Source organism: Muntiacus reevesi, chromosome 14 (assembly GCF_963930625.1).
Source record: "Muntiacus reevesi chromosome 14, mMunRee1.1, whole genome shotgun sequence".
In the NCBI taxonomy this organism is placed as follows: domain Eukaryota; kingdom Metazoa; phylum Chordata; class Mammalia; order Artiodactyla; family Cervidae; genus Muntiacus; species Muntiacus reevesi.
In genome coordinates, this window is record NC_089262.1 from 45,788,722 (window position 1) to 45,814,768 (window position 26,047).

Sequence of the window (26,047 nt, forward strand, 5' to 3'; positions counted from 1 at the left end):
AGGAGAGTGGGAGGGAGCAGGGGGTCAGTGGCGTCCAGTCTGGTTATCCTTGGCTGACCCTGAGCAGACTGAGATCATCTGCAGCCAGACAGGCTTTTCTGGGGCTGCTCCAGAGCAGCGTGATCACACTGGGGGGAAAGCGAACTCTACCCAGATGGGAATGGAGGTGGGGAGATCAAGACCTCTTCTCCCATCCTGGGTGAGCCTCTGAAGATCACAGGGTGAACCCTATGCTAGATATTTCTGTTTGCCTCTCAGATCCAGCCTCTGCCCTGCAGAGTCCTGCTTTGAAGGCTGACCTCCAACAATGTCATCATCCAGGTCCCCAGCCCTCTGGCTTCCCTTGGGTTTGGTCCGTGGGAGAACCTGCAGGAGGAAGGAGAGAAGCCACTTCCCTTTCTGACAATGACTTTTCCTCGACTAAAGGCCTGGGGTCCTGCCAGGTGGCCCCTCTCCTGCACTCCAATTGCGACTACAACCCAGTTTCCAATAAGAGCTTCCTTCCTCACCTCTTGTGAGCTCGGGGTCAAACATTTTCCTGCGTTAGGAGGAGAGTGGGGGTGGAGATTGTCACCATCTCTTGTTGGTTGATTTCGGATGTGTTACTCACTCAGTTGTGTCTAACTCTTTGTGACCCCATGGACTGTAGCCCGCCAGGCTCCTCTGTTCACGGAATTCTCCAGGCAAGAATATTGGAGTGGGTAGCCATTCCCTTCTCCCAGGGATCTTCCAAACCCAAGGATCAAACTCGGGTTTCCTGCACTGCAGGCAGATTCTTTATCATCTGAGTCACTAAGGAAGCTCTAATTTCAAATAGCCTTTCATTAAACTTTCTTAGTCATCCCTATTTCATGTTTTCCCTTTCATGACTCTGAGTGATATATGCAAATCTATTCTGCTTGCCTCCATTTGATTCCTAAGTCACTAAAACTCATCAGTCTTAAAGCTGGTACAAATTTACAGATGAGTATTCTCTCTCTCTCTCTCCCATTTTATGAGAACAAATGACCCGATGCACTACATTGCTTGCTAAGGCCAGCACGCGTGGCCTTGGTTATCCAGCTTGGACTAGAACCCAGATGGCTGGTTTCAGCCTGGTGCTTCTATATTGTTCTGTGCTTCAGAGGCAGTTTGCAAGAAACTTGTCCCACATCTGTCTTAATGACCAGTGGACTTGCAGACCTCTAAGTTTTGTTTTCTTAGCGTTCCTGTTATGTGCTAAGCTGACCCAGGTGTATTTATCCCATAACCCTCAAGCCCATCTATTATCATTAGCTAAAACTCTGTCCATCTCTCAGATCTCCAGCCACAGTATCAGGCCCACCCCCTCCCAGTTGTCAGGACAGCAGGACCAGGTCCCAGCAGACAGGCAGAGTCGGGGTGATGAGAGCACAGAGGCTGGGGCCAGACTGCCTCTCTGAGAACCCCTGCCCCCTCACCAATCAGCCAGACCTTGGACTCGTTAGGAAACTCTCAGTGCGTACATTTTCCTACCTGTAAAATAAACGTAACACCTCTTTTCTAAAGATCTGTTGTAACTGTAAATGAGTCAATGCCCATAAGGCTTTTAAAATGGACTTTATATACTATAATAAATTCTATATAATGATTGATTTCTTACTACAAAAAGGTCCTACCCTTATATCTTGGGGTTCCCTGATTGCCATGAGCTGATTGGTTGGCCAGGGAGAGCTCAGCTAGAAGTATCCTGGAAAGAAGGGAGGTTTGTCTCCTGGAGCTTCTCTGTTTTGCTGGCCCCTGAAGCTCACAGTCCTGGAGCTAGCTCAGCCTGGGGATGACTGGGGAAAAGGGTCCCCAAGGCTGCCATCTGCTCTCCTGTCCCTGAATCTGCCCAGTGGTAGAAGTAAGCTGCCATGAAACATCCACTGCAGATTAGGATGCATCATCTTGAAACTAGAGAGCAGGATCAAAGAAATGATTTCCTTCCTCCCTCTAGCTGCAATCAAGAGAATAAAAAGAGGCAGAGCTGCCGGCACTTTGGCAGGCAAAAAAAAAAAAAAAAAAAAAAAAAAAATCTGCTGGTAACCATGGAGACGATGAAAATGACTTTCAGAGAGCCCTGTGACTGCTTTCAGAGGAAATCGCTGCTTGCCTTCCAACTCTAGCAAGCACAGTGTTGTACAAACACAACTGCATGCTCTTTGCAGCTTTGTTAATGATCATGCCCCCTCTTTCACATCGGCGCCCTCTGAATGTCCTAGCCAAGGAAGCAAGAAGAGCCGTGGGGAGCTGAAAGGGAGAAAATTCAGACCTGCTGAGAAGTGGAGTATTCAAAGCAGGAAGGGGACTCACGAGATGAAACTTGTGCTCCTTTGCCTTTGTCCATCCAACTTGCCCTCGTGTTCTTAATTTTAGGTCCTTCCTCCCTGCAGGAGCTTAGATTCCCCACTGAGCTATCACTTAGCCAGGGCTGCACATTGACTGGTTGGTTTGCTTGCGAGTTGTTTCCATCAGAGAACCAAAACCTCTCTGGAGGCAAAGGGCTAATTGAAGTGTCCCCTTGGCTTGCTTACAAGCTGCTTCAGTTTGAGACTTCACTCTAAATAGTCTCCAGCAAGCACCGAATGGAAGGAGTGTGTGCTGTTTGGAAATCTAGGGATGAGTAGATTTTAAAAGGAGTCTGAGTACCTGAGTACAAGTCCACATTGTGGCCAGCACATATACTTATGATTAGAGGAAAAATATCCATGTCTGTACACTGACAAAGGTAGAGAAGGGAGTTTCAGAGGAGCTAATGGTTGAGTTTGATGCTCATTGGGTTTTAAAATCTTGCAATGCTCTACATCCCAAGGTTAAAACAAATAGGAGTGCTGTTCATACCCTGATGAGCTTCACAGGAAATGTGTGCTCATGTCAGTGAGTACAGGACTGTGTGTACATGTACCTGTGTGGTTGTATTTTTTGTGGACCTGTGTGTGCTAAGGTGGAAAGGCCAGGGTGAAGGCTGGTAAGTGGTGGTATCAGGGTTTCATTCTTTAGTGCTGACCAATTATACCTTTTTATTTCTATCTTCCACCACCATCATCATCAATATCCTCACCCTCATCATCATCACGAACACTCAGTGAACACTGACAGTTGATGGTGCTCACATATTTTCTCATTTACTTCTGCCTACTTACCTAGGAGGTAACTACTATATTACTCCTACTTTCTAAAAAAGTAAGCTGGACCTTAATATGTTAACTTGCCCAAGATAATAGTGTCTGTAAGAGATGGAGCCAGATTCATCCTCAGCCAGTCTGACGCCTGGGCTGGCACTCCTGCCCACCCTTTACCTCCATCCAAAAAAAGGATTTTAGGTGGTTTTCAGATACATATAGTAAGGCAAGATCACAAGAAGAAACTAGGCAGAGAGAAAATGAGGGCAGGATAAAGAACACATAATTATGGTCCTATGCGCATGCCAGAGGTGAGACACAAATTGGGTTTTGAGTTTTCTAAATATATAAAGAGAGAAACCTGATCATAAGTCACAGTGTCCACATAGTAAAAATAATTCATTAGAAGAAGCACAGGAATTCCTCCTTTAGTAGAAATTTTTCTTATGTGGTTTTTCAGAAAAGATTGTTTTTGGACACTGTAATGAACAAAATATTTCCTGACAATTAGACAATAAGGAGTTCTGTAAGGCTGTTTCTTTTTTTGTTTTGACTACATGGTGTGCAGAACTTCTTGGACCATGGATTGAACCTGTGTCTCCTGCACTGGAACAGCAGAGTCTTATTTACTGGACTACCAGGGAAGTCCCGTAAGACTGTTTCGCATAAGGCCTCTTGGGGTAGACTGAGGGCTTAAGGACAAAATGTGGCCATTAAAATGAATTCATCAGGGTCCACAGCAGTGGACTCCAGGAGCATGGCAGACTCACTGTGCAGGTTACTTATCTTCACACATGCACTAGGCAATTAGTTATCTTCTTGATGCCTTAGTTTTCTCTGTAAAATGGGAATAGAAATATTACCTATCACATAGAGGTGTGGTAAAGGTTAGATGAGATAGCACTTAGAAAGTGCTCAGAATTTTGCTCAGAACATGATAATCAATGCTGCTTGTCATCATCATGCTTGTTATAACTATAGACTGCTATGCTTTAGTGGTCAGACCAGCTGGCCTAAAGTTGTGTCCATTTAGGAAAATTAAATAGTTGAACAGATTTAGATGACTTAATGGAAGGTCACTCCCTTCTGCATTATGATTTTAGGATTAGAAGATGCCTGTAAGGCAGACTAAGATTTTTTTCTTAGAAAGTGATTCTGAGTTCAAACAGACACCTAAATGGGCACTTGAAGCCCAAGTTCTTTGGCTCGGTTAGTTTGGCCTTGAAACATTTAATGCAGATGTTATCAAACTCTGCCACAGTCATAAGATTTCTCAATAAAACAATGATAAAGTGTCTAGTTTTAAGCAATGTAGTTCCATAAGAAATCCTTTCAGTCAAGCTAGTTTTGAAATGTTCTCTAGGTAACGAAGTCAGCTGATTTGCTATATGGGTTGTACATATAGGTTGGCCCTTGTCATCTATCTCTACAAAGATTCAGTCCAAACTGCTGAGATTGCTGACTTAACCCCCTGAAAGGAGTTCAGGGTGAAGATCAGGAATGAGACACCCCATGCTCTGGGGAAAAAACTGGCAGAACAGGCCTTCAAGGATTTAGATATTTTCAGAAGAAGGCCTTATGAGCCCAATTCTTACATCTCTTCATATCTAGAAAAGCACTAAAATCTTTCATGGTGACAACTGCTTCTTGTGACTCGCAGTAAGCTTCTACAAAAATACATGGTTAATGTATGTACTCCCCCTTCACCAAAATCACACAGACAATGACCTTTGTCATTGTCTAACTTCTTTGCAGTAGTTTCTCAGAGCTATCTGAAGTGCTGTCTCCTGGGCTATAGTCCTCATTTTTCCCCAAACAAAAAATTCACAACTCTTACAGTGTATAATTTTTTTCTCTCAACAGTTGTTAAGGTTTAAGTCAATTCATTTTTGGATAACATTTATCAGAAATGCTAATTTGGGTTTTGGAACATTTAATCTTACCCTTTGGGTTTTACTAGTTACAGCAGCTAGCATTACCATGATTAAAGCAGATTTTATCTTCCAGAATCAGCAAACTGTCCATCTAGGACAATAAAATGATATCATTAGTACAAAGAGAATTTTATTTTTCTGGCTTCAGTTCTTCCAAAGGTGATGACTGGGTCATTTGGGACAGTTTCATGAGAAGGGGAAACCACAACTCTGCGTTCTCTCAGTTACAGTGATGTAATTTAAGTCCTAGAGAGTCTAGAGGCATAATAAGAACTGGCCTAATAAATCCACAAAAGAGGAAGTATGCTCAGATTGTTTTTGAATATATTATTGCAGTGATTTCAGATGATAAGCTTACTCTATTGACCAAATTGAGGATTTTGATGCAAAGGCTTAGTTCACCCATCAGGTGCAATAGTTTAATGGCAGAGCCAGCTTCTCACCAAAATTCGTGTCCCTCTTTCTTGGATTGGAGTCATGGCCAGGATGTGGATTCTTTCTTGGTCAGGGACTATGTTCCCTAGCACTCCTTATGGCCAAACGACTCATCCTTATTAATGGAATGTGAGCTGAAGTGAACTGTGTCATTTACAGGCTGAGATTTTAAAGAAATAAGTGAGGCTTGTCTACTCTCCTCTTACCCTATCTGTGGGCTGAACAAAAAGGATTCTGTGATCCTAGGAGAGAATGAAGCCACAAGCTGGCATCTCTGAATCATCTGTGGAGGGGAGCCACCTCCCCTGCTCCCAGTCCAGGAAACCTACATTGGAACAAACTTATATTATGTTAAAATGCTGGGTAAGGCTTCTATGGTGGCTCAGATGGGAAAGAATCTGCCTATGATGTAGGAAACCCAGGTTCAATCCCTGGGTCAGGAAGATCCCCTGGAGTAGGAAATGGCAACCCACTCTAGTATGCTTGCCTGGAGAATTCCAGGGACAGAGGAACCTGGTGGGCTAGAGTCCATGGGGTCGCAAAGAATTGGACACAAGTGAGCCAGCAACACTTTGACTTTCACTTTCCCTGGTGGTCTAGTGGTTAAGAATCCACCTGCCAACGCAGGCAACATGGGTTCGATCTCTGGCCCAGGAACATTCCACATACCGCAGAGCAACTAAGCCCATGAGCCACAACTACTGAGCCTGTACCCTACAGCCTATCCTCCGAAACAAGAGGAGCCACTATGACAACCAGCCCTGAACCGCAACTAGAGTGTAGTCCCTGCTCACCTCAACTAGAGAAAGTTCATGTGCAGCAATGGAGACCCAGCACCGCCAAACATTAAAAAAAATACCCAAAACTTGGGTTTTATTTTTTACAACAGCTATCATTACCATAACTAAAGCCGGTGTTCATTTTCCAGAATTGGTTATATAGATTTTGAAATGACTGCTCTGAGTGAGGTAGGTAAAAAGCACCTAAGTGGAATAAATTGATGCAGAATAGCCTTTAAAATGATGGCTCAGATGGTAAAGAATCTGCTTGCAATGCAGGAGACATGGGGTTCGATCCCTGGTTGGGAAAGATCCCCTGGAGAAGGGAATGGCTACACAATCCAGTATTCTTGCCTGAAGAATCCCATTGACAGAGGAGCCTGGCGGGCTACAGTCCGTGGGGTCGCAAAGAGTCAGACACGGTTAACACACACACTCTTGGGAAAACAGTATGATTTTGTGACTAAATATTTTTGTGGGTTGTCTAGAAAAGTCATTCTTTTTTCATCAAAAGGTAGTCATCTTTTTATGATGTCCACAGATTGTTAGCTCTGGGCTTGCTGTTTCTTCTCTAAACTTCCTTGTTTTGTTGGGCTTTGAGTAAATCTAAGTTTTCTATTATTGCTGGATATGATCCAATGATAATAAGAGGCAAGCTTGGTTGAGAATAGTCCTGGAATTTCCCAAGTCCTCTTACTTTAGTGTAAACCAGACTGAAATGAAGAAACCCTATCACCTCTCAACCTGGAAGGGGCCTTGGTCTCAACCCCCACAGGCTTGAGTTTACTTCTGGACACAAGGTGTGGAGGAGGAGGCAGCAGAAGGCAGCCCCTGAGGAGCTGGCCTGCTGCCTAGCTCTGGGATGTGGAATTCCTGTCAGAGGTCTGCTCTGTCAGCAAAGGTTCCGGAAGTGCCTGCTGGAGTGTTGCTGATTCCATACTGGGAAACTTTGTTATCAATCTGCTAGGAGGGGCTTTTGAAAGATTGGGGATCCAGGCCACTTAGTACAGAGGACTGTCCGGGCAAAACTTTTTCCTTTGTTGCACAATCGTCTTACAAGAAAGTGACCTCCTCAGTCATCCAACTATTTGAGGGCTTTCTTTGCATGGCCTCCAGCATCACACACTCCTGCTTTTCCTGCTAACCCACTGGTTACCCCATGCCCTTTCAGTCTCCTTTGCTGGGTCTTTGCATTCTTCCAGCTGTTGATTTAAAAAAAAAATGCACAACATGAGAGTTGTGAGTTAAGTTTTATTTGAGAGCAAAATGAGGACTGCAGCTGGGGAGAACTCAGGCAGCTCGGAGAAACTACTCCAAAAAAGAAGGGGGGAAGGTCAGCATATATATGAGATTTTGGGGAAGGGGGAATATATGCAATCAAGTGCTCATTTTTCCAGGTTTCTTCCAGTCTCATGAAGCTTTTGCTAGTCACAAGGAGCAGTCATCACCATGGAGGATTTTAGTGCTTTTCTAGATATGAGGAGATATAAGAGCTGGGCTCATAACATTGGCTCCTGAAAATATCTAACCATCTGAAGACCTGTTCTGCCAGTTTTCCCCTGAGCACAACAATGTCTCATTTCTGCTCTAAACTCCTGAACTCCTTTCCTGGTTGTGGGGAGGTGAGGGGTGGGTGCGAGAAGGGTGGGGGTGGGGTTTGAAAATCAGCAGCTGTTGCAGCACATGATTTAACCTTTATAGAGGTAAATGTGTGCTGAGTTGCTCAGTCATGTCCAACTCTTTGTGACCCCATGGACTGTAGCCCACCAGGCTCCTCTGTCCATGGAATTTTCCAGGTAAGAATATTGAAGCGAGGTGCCATTTCCTACTCCAGGGGGTCTTTCTGACCCAGGGATAAAACCCTCATCTCCTACATTGGCGGGTGGATTCTTTATCACTAGTGCCAGTTGGGAAATACCCAGAGATAGTGGCAAGTGCCAGTGACAAGTTCCAATTTGTAGCCGACATCACTCTTAAATGTTGGCATGACTCTGAGTTCAGACAGTAATGTTCTCTTACCTTGTTTGGTTTCTGTCATAGCCCTCATCTCTACTTGAAATTATACTATTTATTTGTTTGCTAGTGTGCCACTTAACTCCTTCACTAGAAAGTAAGATCTGTGAAGTCAGAGCCACTGTCTTGCTCATGTGGAAATCTAAGGCCTAGAGCAATGCTTGGTCCATAATAAGCATTCTAAGCATGCAATAAATAGTTATTGAATTAATCATTGACTGACTGAGTGAAAGAATATACAAATTCAGATGGTGACACATAGCATTTCTTATTAAATCAGAGGCTAAGAGAAAAGGATTTTATCGAAGTCAAATTGAGAGTGATATTAGAGTTGAGATTATTCCAGGGTATCTTGATTCACTGAGATGTGGTCCTGTGTGCTGTGAATACCAAAGAAATGGATAAAATTTGTTTTTATTTGCTACAAGGGTTGGATTAGGTGAGCTTCTAACCCAACTTGGGTGCATCCCAATTTGAGTGTCGTGTGAACCTGGTTACAGACGTACCTCACATCGGGCTCAGCGGTGGCAGCGTGCAGTGGCAGACGGCCATTTTTATCTGGGATATTGTGCTTGGCACCATTTCTGAGTAGACTCACACAGCCTTCCAGCCATCCCTGGAAGAGCAAAAGCAATGTTATATAACACAATCCCGCATGACATAGTAACAGAGTCCAACAAACTTTCTCCAGTTTTCTTTCCCTCTCTTCTTTTGGTTTGGCTTAAAACATATTCTACTTGACCTGAAGTGGTTGGTTAAGGCCCATACCTCCCATTCAGACAGCAGAGGACTGAAGGTCTTGAGGTGTGGATTCTTGAGTTTTCTGGAGGATCTTTTCCTGTCGGGGCAGACAGATCCTAGAGTCTTCTGCCTCTGTCTCCCCAATTCTAGGGCCACTCGCTGAGATTCATTCCCCTTTTATACTCAGTTTCCAGAGCCAAAGGTGGCAAGTGATGAGGATGATTAGTCAACTCTAGACCCTTATGGGCTTAACTCCAAATCACGCTAATTCCAAAACTGGATGCCATGGCCCAATTTCAAAACTGGGCTCCTATGTCACCATTTTATTTAATTTATTTATTTTTTGCTTCACTGGGTCTCTGTTGCTGCACAAGGGCTCCTCTAGGTGCAGCAAGTGGGGGCTACTCTCTAGTTACTGTGTGCAGGCTTCTCAATGAGGTGGCTTCTCTTGCTGTGGAGCATGGGGTTCAGAGTTGGAGGGCTTCAGTTGTGGAGCTTGGACTCAGCAGTGGGCTTGGACTCAACATGGGCTTAGTTGCCCGTCAGCAAGTGGAATCTTCCCACACCAGGGATTGAATCTGTGTCCCCTGATTTGGCAGGAGGATTCTTAACCACTGGACCACCACTGAAGTCCCTAAGTCCTTATGTCCCAAATTCCACTGTATGCCTCAGTTCACCTATATCTGAAATATGGCCCTTCATCCCCTTTTCCAAGTTCTCTTTCTAGCAACCTCAAAGATAATATCTTCGTTACTCTAATCAGTCTTTTTTCTGATCCCTAGAATTCTAAACTGAGCTCTACTCCAATGGCTGGGACCCTGCCAGCCACTGACTGCCCTTTCTGCTGCTGAATATGGATCTATTACCAGCACCCTCTTATGTGTTCCCAATTGTTGTTTTATCCACCTCTGAATTCCCCAAGACCCTTCCTGTGAACTCTCTGTTGCCTACAAATTCACCAGATTGAGACCTGATATTGCCATGCCTGATGCTTGACTCCTCCTTGGTTAGCACTTAAAATTGGGTCGTATCTCCACTGTCATTCTGATTTCAAAGGGAAAAAATAATTGCAGGCTAGTCCTTCCTTTCTGTTCATTAATACTTTAAGTAACTGACCCAAGCCTGCTGAAAACTGAGCTTGGCTCACATGCCAAGAATACCTCCAACATTCATCCAGAATCACTTGGGTTTTCCACCTAATTATAAATAAACTTATAAGTAAATGCAGTTATGATTATGAATAATAATATAATAAAACTCTATTTTTCCCTCTGCTTTATTCCATCCTGTATAGTTAAGCCTCAAGATTACCCAGTAACAAGAGAAAGATTACTGAATATTTTCCTTTGCAGTACTGGTAGTAATAAAAATGTTACTAAATGCGTGGAAGAGAAAGAAAGATAATGATAAGAGCTTTTAGTTCTGAAAATTCTAGGAAAAAACTTTCAACAAAAGCACAGTAAAATTCATAGGTTCTAAGATTAAATATGACTTTGTAGAGCTGACCAATAATATCTGACTGTTAAGTAGAAGCAAACAGTTTTCAGTCTTGAGTCATAGTTTACTAAGGTATTAAATCTGGTTTTAATTCCTAATGCTTAAATCATCAAGTTCTCTGATTAAAAGGAAAAATATGAGCAGGAGACCAAAAGAAAAGCATACTGGACAAATTTCAGAGTTGCCAAATTTTAGAGTTGCCAAAGTTTTATAGCTCTTGAAAAACAAGTCTTCTGATGGAGGAGGGTTTGAAATGTTTTTTATCATTTTGCAACCTTTCATGGAACTATGTATGTGGTTTTCTTTTTTTCTTCCTCAGAAAAGAAATCAGAAAACTACTGACTACATCTGAATCTCACAGTCATTATTTAGAACCAAAAAACTATGTTTTGTACGACTATGTGCTGGGTGACTGCATGTGGTTCTCTTTCAGCTGTGCTCAACTTAGGGTATTATTTTTACTACATTTTACAAATGAGGAAGCAGGCATAAAGAGGTGAAGAAATTTGCCTAGGACTACACCTCTATGGTAAGTTTATCTGTATACTGAGTTTGAATCAGTGACTGAGAAAATTTCTGAATGTTCTCTTTGTCAAGTTTCTCTTTAATACTTTAATTCAAACATTGCCAGAGAGAGTGGTGGGCTTCACAGTGTAATCGCTAAGACACTATCTATTCTCACCTCCCAGGGAACCTCAGAAGAGCCAGTGAGGGGCCCTACCTTGGGCTTCCAAACAGAGGTGGTGTCAACAGTAGAGGGTAATGCTTTGCTGTCATTCAGGCATACTTTCCTGTGCAACCCCTTAGAATGCGTTCCCAGAAAGAGTCGTATGCAACGGTGGCAACTCGCTAAGCTCACTGCTCACTGTGATCTAGAGAACTTCCTGCCTGCCCCTTAAATGGCTATCTAGCCCAAGAAATGTGAAATTTTGAATTTTAGAAGAAGTGTAGCTTGATTTCAGTGATTTCTGTTTGCTTGTTGTTTCTTGTTATTTAGTTGCTTAGTCACGCCCGACTCTTTTGCAGCCGCATGGACTATAACCTGTCAGACTCCTCTGTCCATGGGATTCTTTAGGCAAAAATACTGGAGTGGGTTGCCATTTGCTTCTCCAGGGGATCTTTCCTACCCATGGATCGAACCTGCATCTCCTACATTTGCAGGCGAATTTTTTACCACTGAGCCATCAGGGAAGCTCCTAGAGGCTTATTAGGAAGATCCAAAATGACTTAAATCCATGCTACCAATTCTAAGTGATTATATAAATGGTGGAGATGACTAAGGCAAAATTTCTTAGCTTCTATTTCTATTGACCAGCTGCACAAATAGAAGATCACTCTACTGCAAGTGGGGGCCCCATAACAACACATCTAGTCCACCTCACTCCTTCACACTCGCTACAGATACAGTTGGTACCAGATAGGTTGCCAGACAGAGACTCGTGCGGCCATAAGCGTCCTGCGTGTTAATATTGGCTCCCATCTTCAACAGCAGCTTCACTGTGTCCACTTGACGTCCAGAAACCGCATGCATTAAAGGTGTACATCCTGGAATGAGACATTTCAACAGCTTTTAAAAATGTTTGACTTGTGAAATTTATGAGTCGACTTTATTTGCCTGTTCATTTATTATGCTCTAAAGCAACTAAACACAAATTCAGCTGTTGAGCTGAAGAGAGATGATGATTGTTGCTGCATTTATATTAGGTTGGCCAAAAGTTTTTTGTTTTTTTTTCATAAGCTGTCTCTCATAGTGCTTACTTGTCTCTAACTTCATTCTAAACAATTTTGTTTGGTTGTACTGTGATAGCTGTCACATCAGCATGCATTTAAAAAAGTTATCAAAATTGGTGAATTTTTGTAGCTATTTTAATATTGAATGGAAGGAAAAAGCAACATTTTTGGCATATTATGCTTTATTATTTCAAGAAAGATAAAAGCACAACTGAAACTCAAAAAAAGATTTGTGCAGTGTATGGGAAAGTTGCTGTGACTGATTAAACATGTCAAATGTGTTTTGTGAAGTTTCATGCTGGAGATTTCTTGCTGGACAATGTTCCACAATTGGGTAGACCAGTTGAAGCTGATAATGATCAAATCAAGACATTAACCGAGAACGATCAACATTATACCACACAGAAGGTAGCTGATATATCAAAATATCCAAATCAAGTATGGAAAACCATTTGTACCTGTTTGGTTATGTTAATCACCTTGATGTTTAGATTCCACATAAGTTAAGCAAAAAAACACTTTGACCATATTTCTGCATGTGATTCTCTACTTAAATGTAACTAAAACATTCTGTTTTTGAAACAAATTGTGATGGGTAATGACAAGTGGATTCTGTAAAATAATGTGGGAACATAAAAGATTGTGGTGCAAGTGAAATTAACTACCACCAACCACACCACAGGTCAGTCTTCATCCAAAGAAGGTGACATGTATATGATGGGATAGGAAGGACGTCTTCTATTAATGAGCTCCTGGAAAACCAAACAATTAATTCCAACAATTGCTCCCAGGGCTTCCCTGGTGGCTCGGATGGTAAAGCGTCTGCCTGCAATGCAGGAGATCTGGGTTTGATCCCTGGGTCGGGAAGATCCCTTGGAGAAGGAAATGGCAACCCACTCCAGTACTCTTGCCTGGAAAATTCCATAGACTGAGGAGCCTGATAGGCTACAGTCCACGGGGTTGCAAAGAGTTGGACACGACTGAGTGACTTCACCTTCACTTTCTATTGCTCTCAAATAGACCGACTAAAAACAGCACTAGATGAAAAGTGTCTGGAATTAGTCAGCAGAAAATACTTCAGAGTTTTTACTTAAAAACTGAAGGAACTTTTTAGCCAGCCCAATATAAATTACCCATTTTAAGACCCTATTAAATCTTTTGTAATCTTGCTGTAATTGCTTGATTAAAACATTTTGTGCAGATGATAAAGTTTGTTTATTACCGCCTTGGGAATCAGTATAATTTGGGACATAACAGGCAGGGTTAAGCCTGAGTTGGTTTGAACAATGCAGAATCTGGAAGTATCTTTAGAAAGCAATGCTGACTAGGCAGACAGGTACAGCACACACTTATTGGAGGTTATTAGTTGGGAAATAGATGGGGAAACAGTGGAAACAGTGTCAGACTTTATTTTTTGGGGCTCCAAAACCACTGCAGACGGTGATTGCAGCCATGAAACTAAAAGACGCTTACTCCTTGGAAGGAAAGTTATGACCAACCTAGAGAGCATATTAAAAAGCAGAGGCATTACTTTGCCAGCAAAGGTCTGTCTGGTCAAGGCTATGGTTTTTTCAGTGGTCACATATGGATGTGAGAGTTGGACTGTGAAGAAAGCTGAGTGCCGAAAAATTGATGCTTTTGAACTGTGGTTTTGGCGAAGACTCCTGAGAGTCCCTTGGACTGCAAGGCCATCCAACCAGTCCATCCTCAAGGAGATCAGTCCTGGGTGTTCATTGGAAGGACTGATGCTGAAGCTGAAACTCCAGTACTTTGGCCACCTGATGCGAAGAGTTGACTCACTGGAAAAGACCCTGATGCTGGGAGGGATTGGGGGCAGGAGGAGAGGGGGATGACAGAGGATGAGATGGCTGGATGGCATCACCGACTCGATGGATATCAGTTTGAGTAAACTCCAGGAGTTGGTGATGGACAGGGAGGCCTGGCGTGCTGCGATTCATGGGGTCACAAAGAGTCATACACGACTGAGCGACTGAACTGAACTGAATTGAACTGAGTGATACAAAATCACTGCAGCCATGAAATTAAAAGATGCTTGCTCTTTGGAAGAAAACTTATGACCAACCTGGACAGCATATTGAAAAGCAGAGACATTTCTTCTCCAATAAAGTTCCGCCTAGTCAAAGACATGGCTTTTCCATTAGTCGTGTATGGATGTGAGAGCTGGACTATAAAGAAAGCTGAGCACCGAAGAATTGATGCCTTTGAACTGTGGTGTTGGAGAAGACTCTTGAGAGTCCCTTGGACTGCAAGGAGGTTCAACCAGTCCATCCTCAAGGAGATCAGTCCTGGGTGTTCATTGGAAGGACTAATGTTGAAGCTAAAACTCCAGTACTTTGGCCACTGATGGGAAGAACTGACTCATTTGAGAAGACTCTGATGCTGGGTTGAGGGCAGGAGGAGAAGGGGATGACAGAAGATGAGGTGGTTGGATGGCATCATTGACTCAACGGACATGAATCTGAGTAAGCTCCAGGAGTTGGTGGTGGACAGGGAAGCCTGGCGTGCTGTAGTCCATGGGGTTGCTGCAGTCCATGGGGACACAACTGAGCAACTGAACTGAATTTTCCCCTACTTTATTCTTCTTTTTCAAAATTGTTTTAACTCTCCTAGTTTCTTTGCTTTCTATATAACTTTTAGATAATCTTGTCTATATCCACAAAGTGTATCTTACTTGAGTTTGATAGAAATTGCATTAAACTTGTAAATGAATTTGGGGAGCATTTCATGTTTACTATATTGAATCTTCTAATCCGTGAACATGATCTCTCCATTTATTTTAGATCTTTGATTTCTTTCATCAGCATTTTATATGTAAGTCTTGAATGTATTTTGTTTTATTCACACCTAAATAGTTTTTATTGAGTGATTTTACTTGGTATTGTGGTTTTAATGTTGAAGTCCATGTGTTCATTTCTAGTATATATCAATAGAAATAAATTTGGTTTAGTATATTGATCTTGTATCCTGAGACCTTGCTCAACTCATTAGTTGGAGTTTTTGATAGGTTTTTTTAGGATTCTTCTATGTAGACAATCAAGTTGTGCAAAAAAAGGAACAGTTCTCTTTTTCAATATGTATGCTTTTTATTTCTTTTCTTGCTTTTTTGCACTGGCTAGAACTCCCAGGACTATGTTGAAAATGAGAAAGAATGAACTTTTTGCTTTGTTGCCCATCTCAGGGGCAAAACATTCAGTCTTTCACCAGTAAGTAAAATGTTAGCGCTAGGGTTTTTTGTAAATACTGTCTATCAAATTGAGGAAGATCCCCTCCTCTCCTATCTTCCTGAGAGTTTTTAATAATAAGTGTGTGCTAAATTTTGTCAAATGCTTTTTCTACATCAACTGATATAATCATGTGGGTTTTCTTCTTAGCTGGTTAAAATCATACATTGCTTAATTTTTCAAGTTATTTTTATAAAGGTTTATTTATTTTTGACTGTGCTGGGTCTTCATTGCTGTTTGGGCTTTTCTCCAGCTGTGGCAAGTGGTGGCTCTTCTCTAGGTGGCATGCACTGGCTTCTCATTGCAGTGGATTATCTTGTTGCTGCTCTAGAGCACAAAGTCAATAGTTGTGGTGCATGGGTTTAGCTGTTCCACAGCATGTGGGATCTTCTTGGACCAGGAATCGAACCTATGTCTCCTGCACTGTCAGGCGGATTCTTTACTACTGAGCCCCAGGAAAGCCTCGATTTTCAAGTGTTGAAATGGACTTCCTTTCCTAGAACAAGCCACATTTGGTCAGGATATAGAATTTTTTTTTATATATTACTGAATTCTGTTTGCTGGTTTCTAAAATTTTTTATTTACTTTTTATTTTTTGTCTGCACCTCACGGCATGTAGAATCTAAGTTTCCCAATCAGGGATTGAACTTGTGCCCCCTGCATTGGAAGTGTTGAGTCTTAACTACTAGACCATCAGAGAAGTCCCTATTCACTGATATTTTGCTAAGGATGTCTGTCTATATCTGTATTCATGTGGAGTATTGGTCTATAGGTTTATTTTTTATATCATCTTTGTCATATGTTGATATCAGGGTAATATTAGTTTCATAATCATAACTCAGAAAAGTTTCCTCCTCTTCTGGAAAAGATTATGTACAGTTGGTATTAATTTTATTTAAAAGTTTCTCAAAATCCCCAGTCAAATCATCTAGGCCTGATGATGTGTTTTTCTGGGAATTTTAAAATTAACAATTTGAGTTCCTTTATAGTTATAGAACTATTCAAATAATGTCCTATTGGGTGAACTGTGGTCATTTATCTTTTTTGAGGAATTGCTCCATTTCATCTAAATAGTCAAATTATGTGTGTAGAGCTGTTTGCTATATTTTCTATTATCCTTTAAATGTCTGCAGGGTTATTGCTGATAGTGATAACTTGGATCTCTTTCATTTTCTTTTTTGTCCTTATTGGTAGAGGTTTATAAGCTTTATTGACCTTTTCAAAGAATTAGTTTCTTGGTTCATGGATTTTCTCTATTTTCTCTCATTTCAAACTTCTAACCCCAAAGCAGATGTACAAGTAATTCTTCTTTAAAAAACAAACGAATGAAAAAACTACCATGGATAAATTAGGGAGCAACCAAACACTTTAGAAAACATTTTATTGTCATGACAAGGGAATTCCAAGCTGCTCTTATGACAAGTCAACTGGTTAAAAATGATTAATTACTTCCCAGAACTACTAGGATAGAGAAACCAATGATAAACTCTTTGTTATAGTTCCATAAGTCCTTGAGCCGCCACCTCCTCCTCTCCTCCTCCTTCTCCTTTTTGTTTTTCTTCTCTTCCTCTTTCTTCTTTTTCTTAGTCTTCCTCTTCATTTTTTAACCCTTTTTTTCTTTCAGTTGGTCAGATTGTCTCATTGCTATTGTTCTCTTTTCAATTTCATTGATCCTTTACTCTGCTTCCTCATTCTGCTGCTGAGTTTAGTCATTGAGTTTTTCATTGAAATTATTGTATTTTTCAGTTTTAAAATTTTCCATTTGATTCTTCTTTATATCTGTTATTTCTTTGCTGAACCTTTCTATTTTTTGTTTGTTTGAAGCATACTTGTAATTGCTCACTGAAGCATTTTTCCATGGTTACTTGAAAATCTTTGCTAGATAATTCTAACATCTGTCATCTCACTGTTGGCATCTATTGATTGTTTTTTTTTTTTTTTTTTTTTTTCATTCAGTTTGAGGTCTTATTGATACTTGGTATGTCAAATGATTTTCTTTGAAACTTGGACATTTGGAGTATTGCATTATGAGTTGCCTAAGTCTTGCTTAAATCCTCTATTTTAGCTGTTTTTTTTTCTGATACTGCTCCAAAGGGGAATGAAGGGGAGACACCACCTCAGTACTGCCAGGTAAGATTTGAAGTCTAGGCCCCGTACTTAGCCTTCATTGACATCTAAGGGAGAAGACTCTTCATTACTGGGTGGTGGTGAGAGTCCTAATTCTGAAGAAGGAATCCCCTCACACTGCCTCAGTGGTGGCAACGTGGGGATTTTGTTACTGGGTGAAGGTGGAGGTGCAGGCTCCCAGTTTGGGCTTTGCTAGAATGAATGGGGTTGGGGTTGGGGTTTGTTGTTGTTGTTGTTTTGGTGGAATTGTTTGGTGGAGTAGACTCATTATTGTCTAAAAGATTTCTGTCTTGCTATGTGACCACTTTCTTGGTTCTTTGACTAGAGAGCAGGCTTTTGTTGGGGGCTTTTTTGTTCTCTGTCCATTGACATTTCTACATTGTCAGCTTCTTCAGTTCTAAGTCTTGGAAATTTGGGGCAAAAAGGAAGCCCAGGAAACTCACCACTATGTCATTCCTTGGGTCTCAAGGTCCTAGCTAGTCTGTCATTTTCTCTCTACCCTCCAGAGTGTTCTTATGTTTATGCTATATACAATATTCAGGATTTTTAGTTGTATTTAGCAGAAGGAATTTTTTTTAAAAAAGGTCCTACTTCTGCCCCATCTTCCCAGAAGCAGAAGTCCCTGCTCTCTGGCTTTAATAATCACACTTTCCCTAGCATACACTGCTGCCAAAAATAGCCTCTTCTTTTCATACACTTCTTCTAAGGTCATCTACTTTGCCTATCTACTTTTGTCACTCATACAAAGAAGTTGAAAACAAACCCAAACTGAACAGCTTTATGAGAAGAGGTGATATAAAAGAGTTTGAAGATTTGTGTCCATGACTCTCATTAAATGGTATTCCTTGACCCTTCAGTATCAAAGTAGCCTTTCAAATATTATTTAACATTGCTCACCTATGGAGGCCATTTCTGAAAGGACAGATCAGGACATTCTGCAGGATCCAAAATGCATAAATAGCTCACCTTCACTATCACAGCATTCTAGGATGGAAGGGTCTTCCCGAATCACAGCAGTCAGAGCACCGACATCTCCGTTAGATGCTGCCTGATAAACCATGGTCAGGTCAACTTCTTCAGATGAATCACCTTCATGAATCAAACAGAGACAAACTTAGTGTGTGGAGAGAATTCACTGAAAGAGTAACAACACCCGGAGGGTCACCCACACAAGTGATTCATGAAAATCTCTCTGGTGAATCTAGGCAGAAGGCTGAGTCATACTGATCACACACAACTTCACTACTTCTGAAGAAAGGTGGGCCCCAGTGGGCTGCCTTGTAATGTCATCATATATTGGGAAGGAGCTTGAGGGAGTAGATGTCCTCTGAGATTTAATGATTCTCTCCAAGCATTCAGACTACTTGAAACCAGTGAGAACAGATTGGAAAGTGCAGCCTTTATCTTGGTTCTGGGTCTCCCTTTTTGATCTGAAATATGTTACTTTCCCTTTCAGTGACTCAGTTTACCCACCTTTGAAGGAGATAATGTGCTCCTTATTCTCTGCCCTTTAGATGGGCTCTCTACCCTTTCCTCTTGCTCTGAATCCTGAGGGCTAACATTACTGAGCACATCACCCAGGCCTCCTGGCCCTCAGTGTCCATGGGAGGCAATGGTAAAAGAGTGGTGAGGAGAAGAGGAGAAAGAGATGGGGGATTTCCTCTTGTCTTCCTCTAGTACAGAGTCTAGCAGCAGCTGCTTCTCTTTCAGCAGGAGGGTCCTTTCCCCAGAACCAGACCTCATTGGGCTCCCTGTGGTAACAAACATTGTCCTTTCAATCCTGCCTCATCTCTGCATGCAGTCCCTTCACAAAAGCCCTTCATTTGAACCATCTGGGGTTTCATGACATGGTGAATCCAAAAGAAACAGAGCTATATGACACAAACATAGGGAAAAAATGTACAGACACTAATGGGGAAAGGGGGTGGAGGATGAATGGGGAGATTGAGATTCACATGTATACACTATTGATGCTATGTATAAAATGGATAACTCATGAGAACCTACTGTATAGCGCAGGGAACTGTACTCAGTGCTCTGTGGTGACCTAAATGGGAAGGGAATCCAAAAAAGAGGGGATATATGTATACATACAGCTGATTTACTCTGCTGTGAAACTTACACAACATTGTAAAGCAACTGCATTCCAATAAAAAATTTTTAATTAACAGAAACAGAGCTATATGCAACTCCTTTGAAATTGATGTGTGCTCAGTTGCTCAGTTGTGTCCCATTCTTTGTGGTCCCATGGACTGTAGCCCATCAGGCTCCTCTGTCCAGGGAATTTTCCAGGCAAGAATACTGGAGTAGGTTGTCACTTCGTCCTCCAAAGGATCTTCCTGATTCAGGGACTGAACCTCATCTCTTGCATCCCCTGAGCTAGCAGGCAGGTTCTTTACCCCTGGTGCCACCTGGGAAGCTTCTAAGCCACTTGGATTATACCTTTTTGCATGTTTGAACCAACTAATAGTATCGCCAAAAGTGACAAGAGAACTGTGGGTCAAGGGACCCCAGGGGAGCAATGGAAGGGCTGGGAGAGAAATTTTGTTTATGAGGACACTTCTTGTGAAGTGCTGTGCCGAGGGCCCGTACTTAATATATCTCCCACATGTGACCATGATTCAGGGAAAATATACGTGTATAAGAAAAGTTGTGTTTTTCTACTAATGTGGACGTTATGCTAGAGACACTTTACAGTTCTAATGGATCTTTAGTTGGCAGTGGTCCTAACCCTTTGGCTCGGTTTCCTTGTCCCATTAGTTCTGGGAAGTCACTAATGACTTTATAAACAGCTGACCTGTTCCAGGAGAAGCTTGTCACTGAAAATGATTCACTTGTGACAACAAACGGCCTTGTGAAGTGAGTAGCTGTTCCCTAATCTAAGCATGGTAGGTTTGTTTCTGCAGGAGCTGCTTTCAAAGCCAACTCACACGTGCATTTGACTGAAGCCTGGGAGTGAGTGGTGACAGATGTGAAAGGCAAGTGCCTCTTCTGTGTAAGTGTAAGGACTCTGGAGCTGCAACAGTGGGGTTCAATTCCTGGTTGGTACTAACCAGCTGTGTAAATTTGGGCCAGTTACACTCTCTGGGTCTTAGTTTCCTTGTCTTCAAGATGGAGATGATAATGATAATAACCATGTACCTCATAAGGTTGCTGTGAGGAATAAATGAGTTAATATTTAACCGTATATGCTTTTAGAACAGGGAATAGTGTGTTGGAAATGCTGTATATACTTGGCTACCACTACTGTTACCACTTTTTCTTGAGAGTGTGCATGTTTCAAGAATATTTGGAATCTGGGGGATGTAAAGAAAAAGGTCTTTCTGATGATGGCTAGATGAAGGATGCATAGATTGCATACAACATTCACTCTCTACTAGAAGCCCTCCCAGGAGCACAAACATTGTGTGAGGATCGTTCATAATATCTCTGGACACAAGAAACAGGGCCAAGACTTAAGCATAAAGATGGGCCTGGTGTCAGGTTGTATGACTTGATACTGAAGATGCTGGAGATGTCACTTCAAAAGGAAGGTCATGGTGGTGGGCTGAGGTACATGGTGTTCATAACCTGTTTATATCACATGTATAAATGTGATACATAAATGTGTACTCATCACTGAGTGCAATAAAATCTGTAAGGCACATTCATCACACAGTTATGTAACACACAGCTGAGAGAAACAAGGAATCTATTGCCTGATAGAATAGAATTACAAATAATTTACCAGAAGGATTCTAACAACATTGTATTGAATAGAGATAAGCTAAAGGTAATATCTTTTAGTCCATAAAATATTCGGTTGAACTAACTGAATGGTGGTTGAACCTGTTTGGTGGCTCAGATGGTAAAGAATCTGCCTGCAATTTGGGAGACCCAGGTTTGATCCCTGGGTCGAGAAGATCCCCTGGAGGAGGAAATGGCAACCTGCTTCTGTATTCTTGCCTGGAAAGTCCCAAGGACGGAGGAGCCTGGTAGGCTACAGTCCATGGGGCTGCAAAGAGTCTGACACTACTGAGGGACTAATACTTTCACTTTCATTTTGAGCCTGTAGTTTTGTTTTCTTTTATAACTATTTATTTATTTGTTTATTTTTGGCTGCTCTGGGTCTTCACTGCCGTGCGAGGGCTTTCTCTAGTTGCAGAGAGCAGGGGCTATTCCCTAGTTGCGGTGCGCGGGCTTCTCGTTGCAGTGGGTGCTCTTGTTGTAGAGCACGGGCTCTAGTCATGCAGGTTTCAGTTAGTTGCTGCATGGGGGCTCAGCATTTGCAGCTTGTGGGTTCTAGAGTGCAGGTTCGGTAGTTGTGGCACATGGGCCCAGCTGTCCCAAAGCATGTGGTATCTTCCCAGACAAGGGAACAAATCCGTGTTTCCTGTATTTCAAGGGGGATTCTTAACCAGCAGACTGCAAGGGAAGCCCAAACTTCTGGTTTTTGTTCCTCAACATCCCCTTACCCTGCTGGGGATTACCCTCAAATTTGTTATTCCCTATGGACTATCTCCTCTCCTCTTTCAGCCCATGGAGTTGACTAGTTCCTGATCAGGGCTGGCACATGTGACTAGAACTAAGCCAATCAACACCAGCACTATCCTGGCCACAGAGATTGGTTCAGGGATGTACCCCAATCAGAGCCCATGAAAGCCCGTGACAGTTTGGATATTTTGGGATTGCTGGGAGCAAGTTTTGTTCTACCACCCCTGAAGCCATGAGTTATGGGGGACATCTCATAGGCGGAAGGCCTAAGAATGAAGACAAGAGAAGAAGAACAGAGCTGGGCTAAGAGAAGAAAATAATTGATACCTGGTGACATTGTTTAAATCCCCGAATCAAGCCATATCTTAAGCCAGCACCATTTTGGGAACATTTACATGAACCAATACATTTCTTGTTTTCGCTTAAGCTTTTTGCACAGATTTCATGTATTTGTTTTTCTTCTTAATCACTGAAAGAGTTTTAACTGACAAAAGGTTTTTAGTGGTGGTACTTTATAAAAGCACATAGACTTTATTTGGGCAGTTAATGCCATGGGAATTAACAACTAGTAGGTCTCTGGCTGTAGTAAAAATAGTCTAGTAACAAAAGTTTAGGTGATAATAGGTTTTTTCCTTTTTTTCATTGTGCTGAGTCGTACTTGTAGCACTCGTAATCTTTGTTGCTGCATGCAGGACCTTTTCTGTGGCATGTGAGACCTAGTTCTTGGACTAGGGATCAAACCCGGGCCCCCTGCTTTGGGAGCACAGAGTCTTAACCACTGGACCACCAGGGAAGTCTCGACTTTTCTCTCTTAACTAACTGGTCATTTTCACGCCAAGGTTTATGGCCCATGGACTAAATGGGTTATAGGTAGGTAGCTGAAGGATATTCAGAGGAAAGTGACCTGAGGATGACTGGACTTTATGTAATAGGGTGAACAGCGGAAGGAGATGGCTGTGAGATTCTTCTGTGAGGCCATGTTGGTTGCCTTCATTTATTTGAAGAGTTTTTTCAAGTAAAAAATATTGTGGTAAATATTTATAACATAAACTTTGCATTTTAACCATTTTTAAGTGTAGAGTTCAGCAGCATGATGTGTATCACCACTATCCATCTCCACAGTTCTTTTCATCTTTCAAAACTCAAATTCTGTATCCATTAGACAAAAACTCCCCACTCCTCCCTCCACTCCTCCCTCCCCTTCGTCTCCTGGAAACCATTCCACTTTCTGTCTCTATGAATTTAACCACTCTAGATATCTCATTTAAGTGGAATCAACATTATCTGTCCTTTTGTTACTGGCTTATTTCACTTAACAGAATGTCCTGGAGATTCACTCACATTGTAGCCTGTCTCAGAATTTCCTTCTTTTTAAAGCCTGAAGAAAAATAAAATAAAATAAAATAAAGGCTGAAGAATCTGTTGTGTGTATGTAACATTTTGTTTATTCATCCATCTATTGGCGGGCACTTGAGTTGTTTCCACCTTTTGGCTATCATGAATAATGCTGCTGCAAGCATTGGTATACAAGTAATTTTTTCAGATTCTGCTTTCAATTCTTTCAAGTATATACTTAGAGGTGAAATTGCAGGATTACATGATAATTCTATTTTCAATTTTTTTTAAGGACACACCATACTGTTTTCCAATGTGGCTCCAATAGTTTATATTCTTACAAACAGTGCTCAAAGGTTCCAATTTCCCATGTCCTTACCAACACTTGTTATTTCCTGTTTTTTGCTTCTTGTGTTCGTTTTAATAATAGCTAGCCTGATGGGTGTGAAGTAAATGTCTTGTGGTTTTGATTTGCATTTCCTTATGATTAGTGATGCTGAACATCTTTTCTTTTTTTTCCGGTTTTTTGGTGTTTGTATATCTTCTCTGGAGTAATATCTAAGTCCTTTGTCCATTTTTAATTGGTTTTTCTTTTTTTCTATTTAGTTGTAGAAATTCTTTTTTATATTCTTGATATTAACTCTTTATCAGATATATAATTTGTATACATTTTTTCCTATTGTGTGGGTTGCCTTGCCACTCTGTTGACAGTGTCTTGATATACAAAAGCATTTAACTTTGATTAGTTCAAATTGTCTGTCTTTCATTGTCTATGCTTTTGTTATTACATCTGAGAATTCAATTCATTTTCATTCATTTCAAATTCAATATCATTTTCCTTCTACATTCTCTTCTAAGAGTTTTATAGTTTTAGGTCTCATGTTTTAGACCTATAGTTTTAGGTCTTTTATCCATTTCAAGTTATTTGTTGTAGATGGTGTTAAGGTAAGGGTCTGACTTTATCATTTTGCGCTTGTCTGTCCAGTTGTTCCTGAATTATTTGTTGAAAAAGCAATTCTTCCCTCCATTGAATGGTCTTGGCACCCTTGGTGACTCCTAAGTTGATCATAGATGTATGAGATTATTTCTAGACTCAGTTCTAGAAATAAGTTCTAGACAGATCTGTATGTCTGTCTCCATGCCAGTACTATACTGTTTTGATTGCTGCAGCTTTACAGTATGGTTTGAAATCAGGAGGTGTGAGCCCTCCAACTTTGCTCTTCTTTTGTAAGTTTTTTTTTTTTTTTTTTTTTTCGTTTTGGTCATTTGGGGTCCTTTGAAATTCCACATGAATTTTAGGATGGATTTTTATATTTCTACAAAAACATTTGTATTTGGATTTAGTTACAAAACATTTCTACAAAAACATTTGGATTTAGTTAGGGACTGCATCAAATCTGTAAATACCTGGGTAGTATTGACATCTTAACAACATTGTCTTTTAATTCATGAAACACAGACATGTTTCCATTTATTGGTGTCTACTTTCTTTCAACAGTGTTTTATACTTTTCAATGTGTAAGTCTTTTGCCTTCTTGATTTTATTCCTAAGTGTTTTATTCTTTTTGATGCTATTATAAACAGAATTATTTTTCAAAGAGCTTTTAGGCAGAGAAGTTTATGATTAAACTTTCCTGTGAAATTCCAGCAGTTAGGTATAGTAATGGTGAAAATGACAGAAGGGTATTTTAATTGTCAGAGCACTGTAAAAATATCCTGGGTCACCTCAAGAGGTAGTATGAACTTCTGTTGTTAAAGATGTCTATCTTGGCTAGGTGGTCACCAAGGGGGTGTGTTTCAGAAGGAATTCAGACACAGAGAGAAGCACAAGGTATGGGGAAGAAAAGACGTGTGCAGCAAAACAGAATGTATTTCAGAGTTTCTTCTAGCCCTGAGATACTATGTATGTGTGCTTAGTCATGTCGAACTCTTATGACCTCACGTACGATAGTCCACCAGGCTTCTCTGTCCATGGGATATTTTAGGCAAGAATACTGGAGTGGGTTGCCATTTCCTCTTCCAAGGGATTTTCCCAACCCAGGGATTGAAACTGTGCCTCCTGAATCTCCTGCTTGGCAGGTGGATTCTTTACCACTGGGTCATAAGATACTATACTAAATTACAAAATGATTAGGAAATAGGAAAGGAATGAACTTCCATGGAACTTGTGTAGAAACAGTCAATTTAAATTGCAGTCAATGCAAATAATTATGCCTAAACCTGAGATAGTACAAAGAATTTCAGTAGAAATGAGGAAGGGTGATATAGAAATAGCAAGTATGAGAAGAACAACTGATGGTCCCGATGGAATCTAAAAACAGAAGCAAGAAAAATTCTTTTCTATCAGAAGTCACAAAGCCATTTAAGATATGCAGAAGATCTACATAAGCAAACAATACATAAGTTCTTCCTTCTCTACTTCTTTCTTTATCCTCTTGTTATCTACTATCTATTTTTTTGTCTGTTTATCTATGACTCAGCTATTTATCATCTATTTATCTTTCTTTCCATTTAATTTTAGAGGAGGAGCATGGTTTGAATGGCTTTTTGTCTCTCCAACTGTCTGAGAGTTAAATAGATAGACTTATATATGGCTGCATAAAGAAAAATTCTATAAT

General features: G+C 41.1%; 1 protein-coding gene across 1 annotated transcript in view; it reads right to left on the reverse strand.

Moving 5' to 3' along the window:
• The window catches only part of ANKRD55 (ankyrin repeat domain 55), a 104,287-nt gene that overhangs the window by 53,788 nt on the left and 24,452 nt on the right, over positions 1-26,047 (reverse strand). Inside the window, exons 2-4 of the mRNA XM_065905600.1 lie at positions 18,588-18,710; positions 11,936-12,066; positions 8,790-8,899 (exon numbers count right to left, since the gene is read on the reverse strand). Of these exons, the coding sequence (XP_065761672.1) occupies positions 8,790-8,899; positions 11,936-12,066; positions 18,588-18,710 (364 nt within the window). The remainder of the gene's footprint in view (positions 1-8,789; positions 8,900-11,935; positions 12,067-18,587; positions 18,711-26,047) is intronic.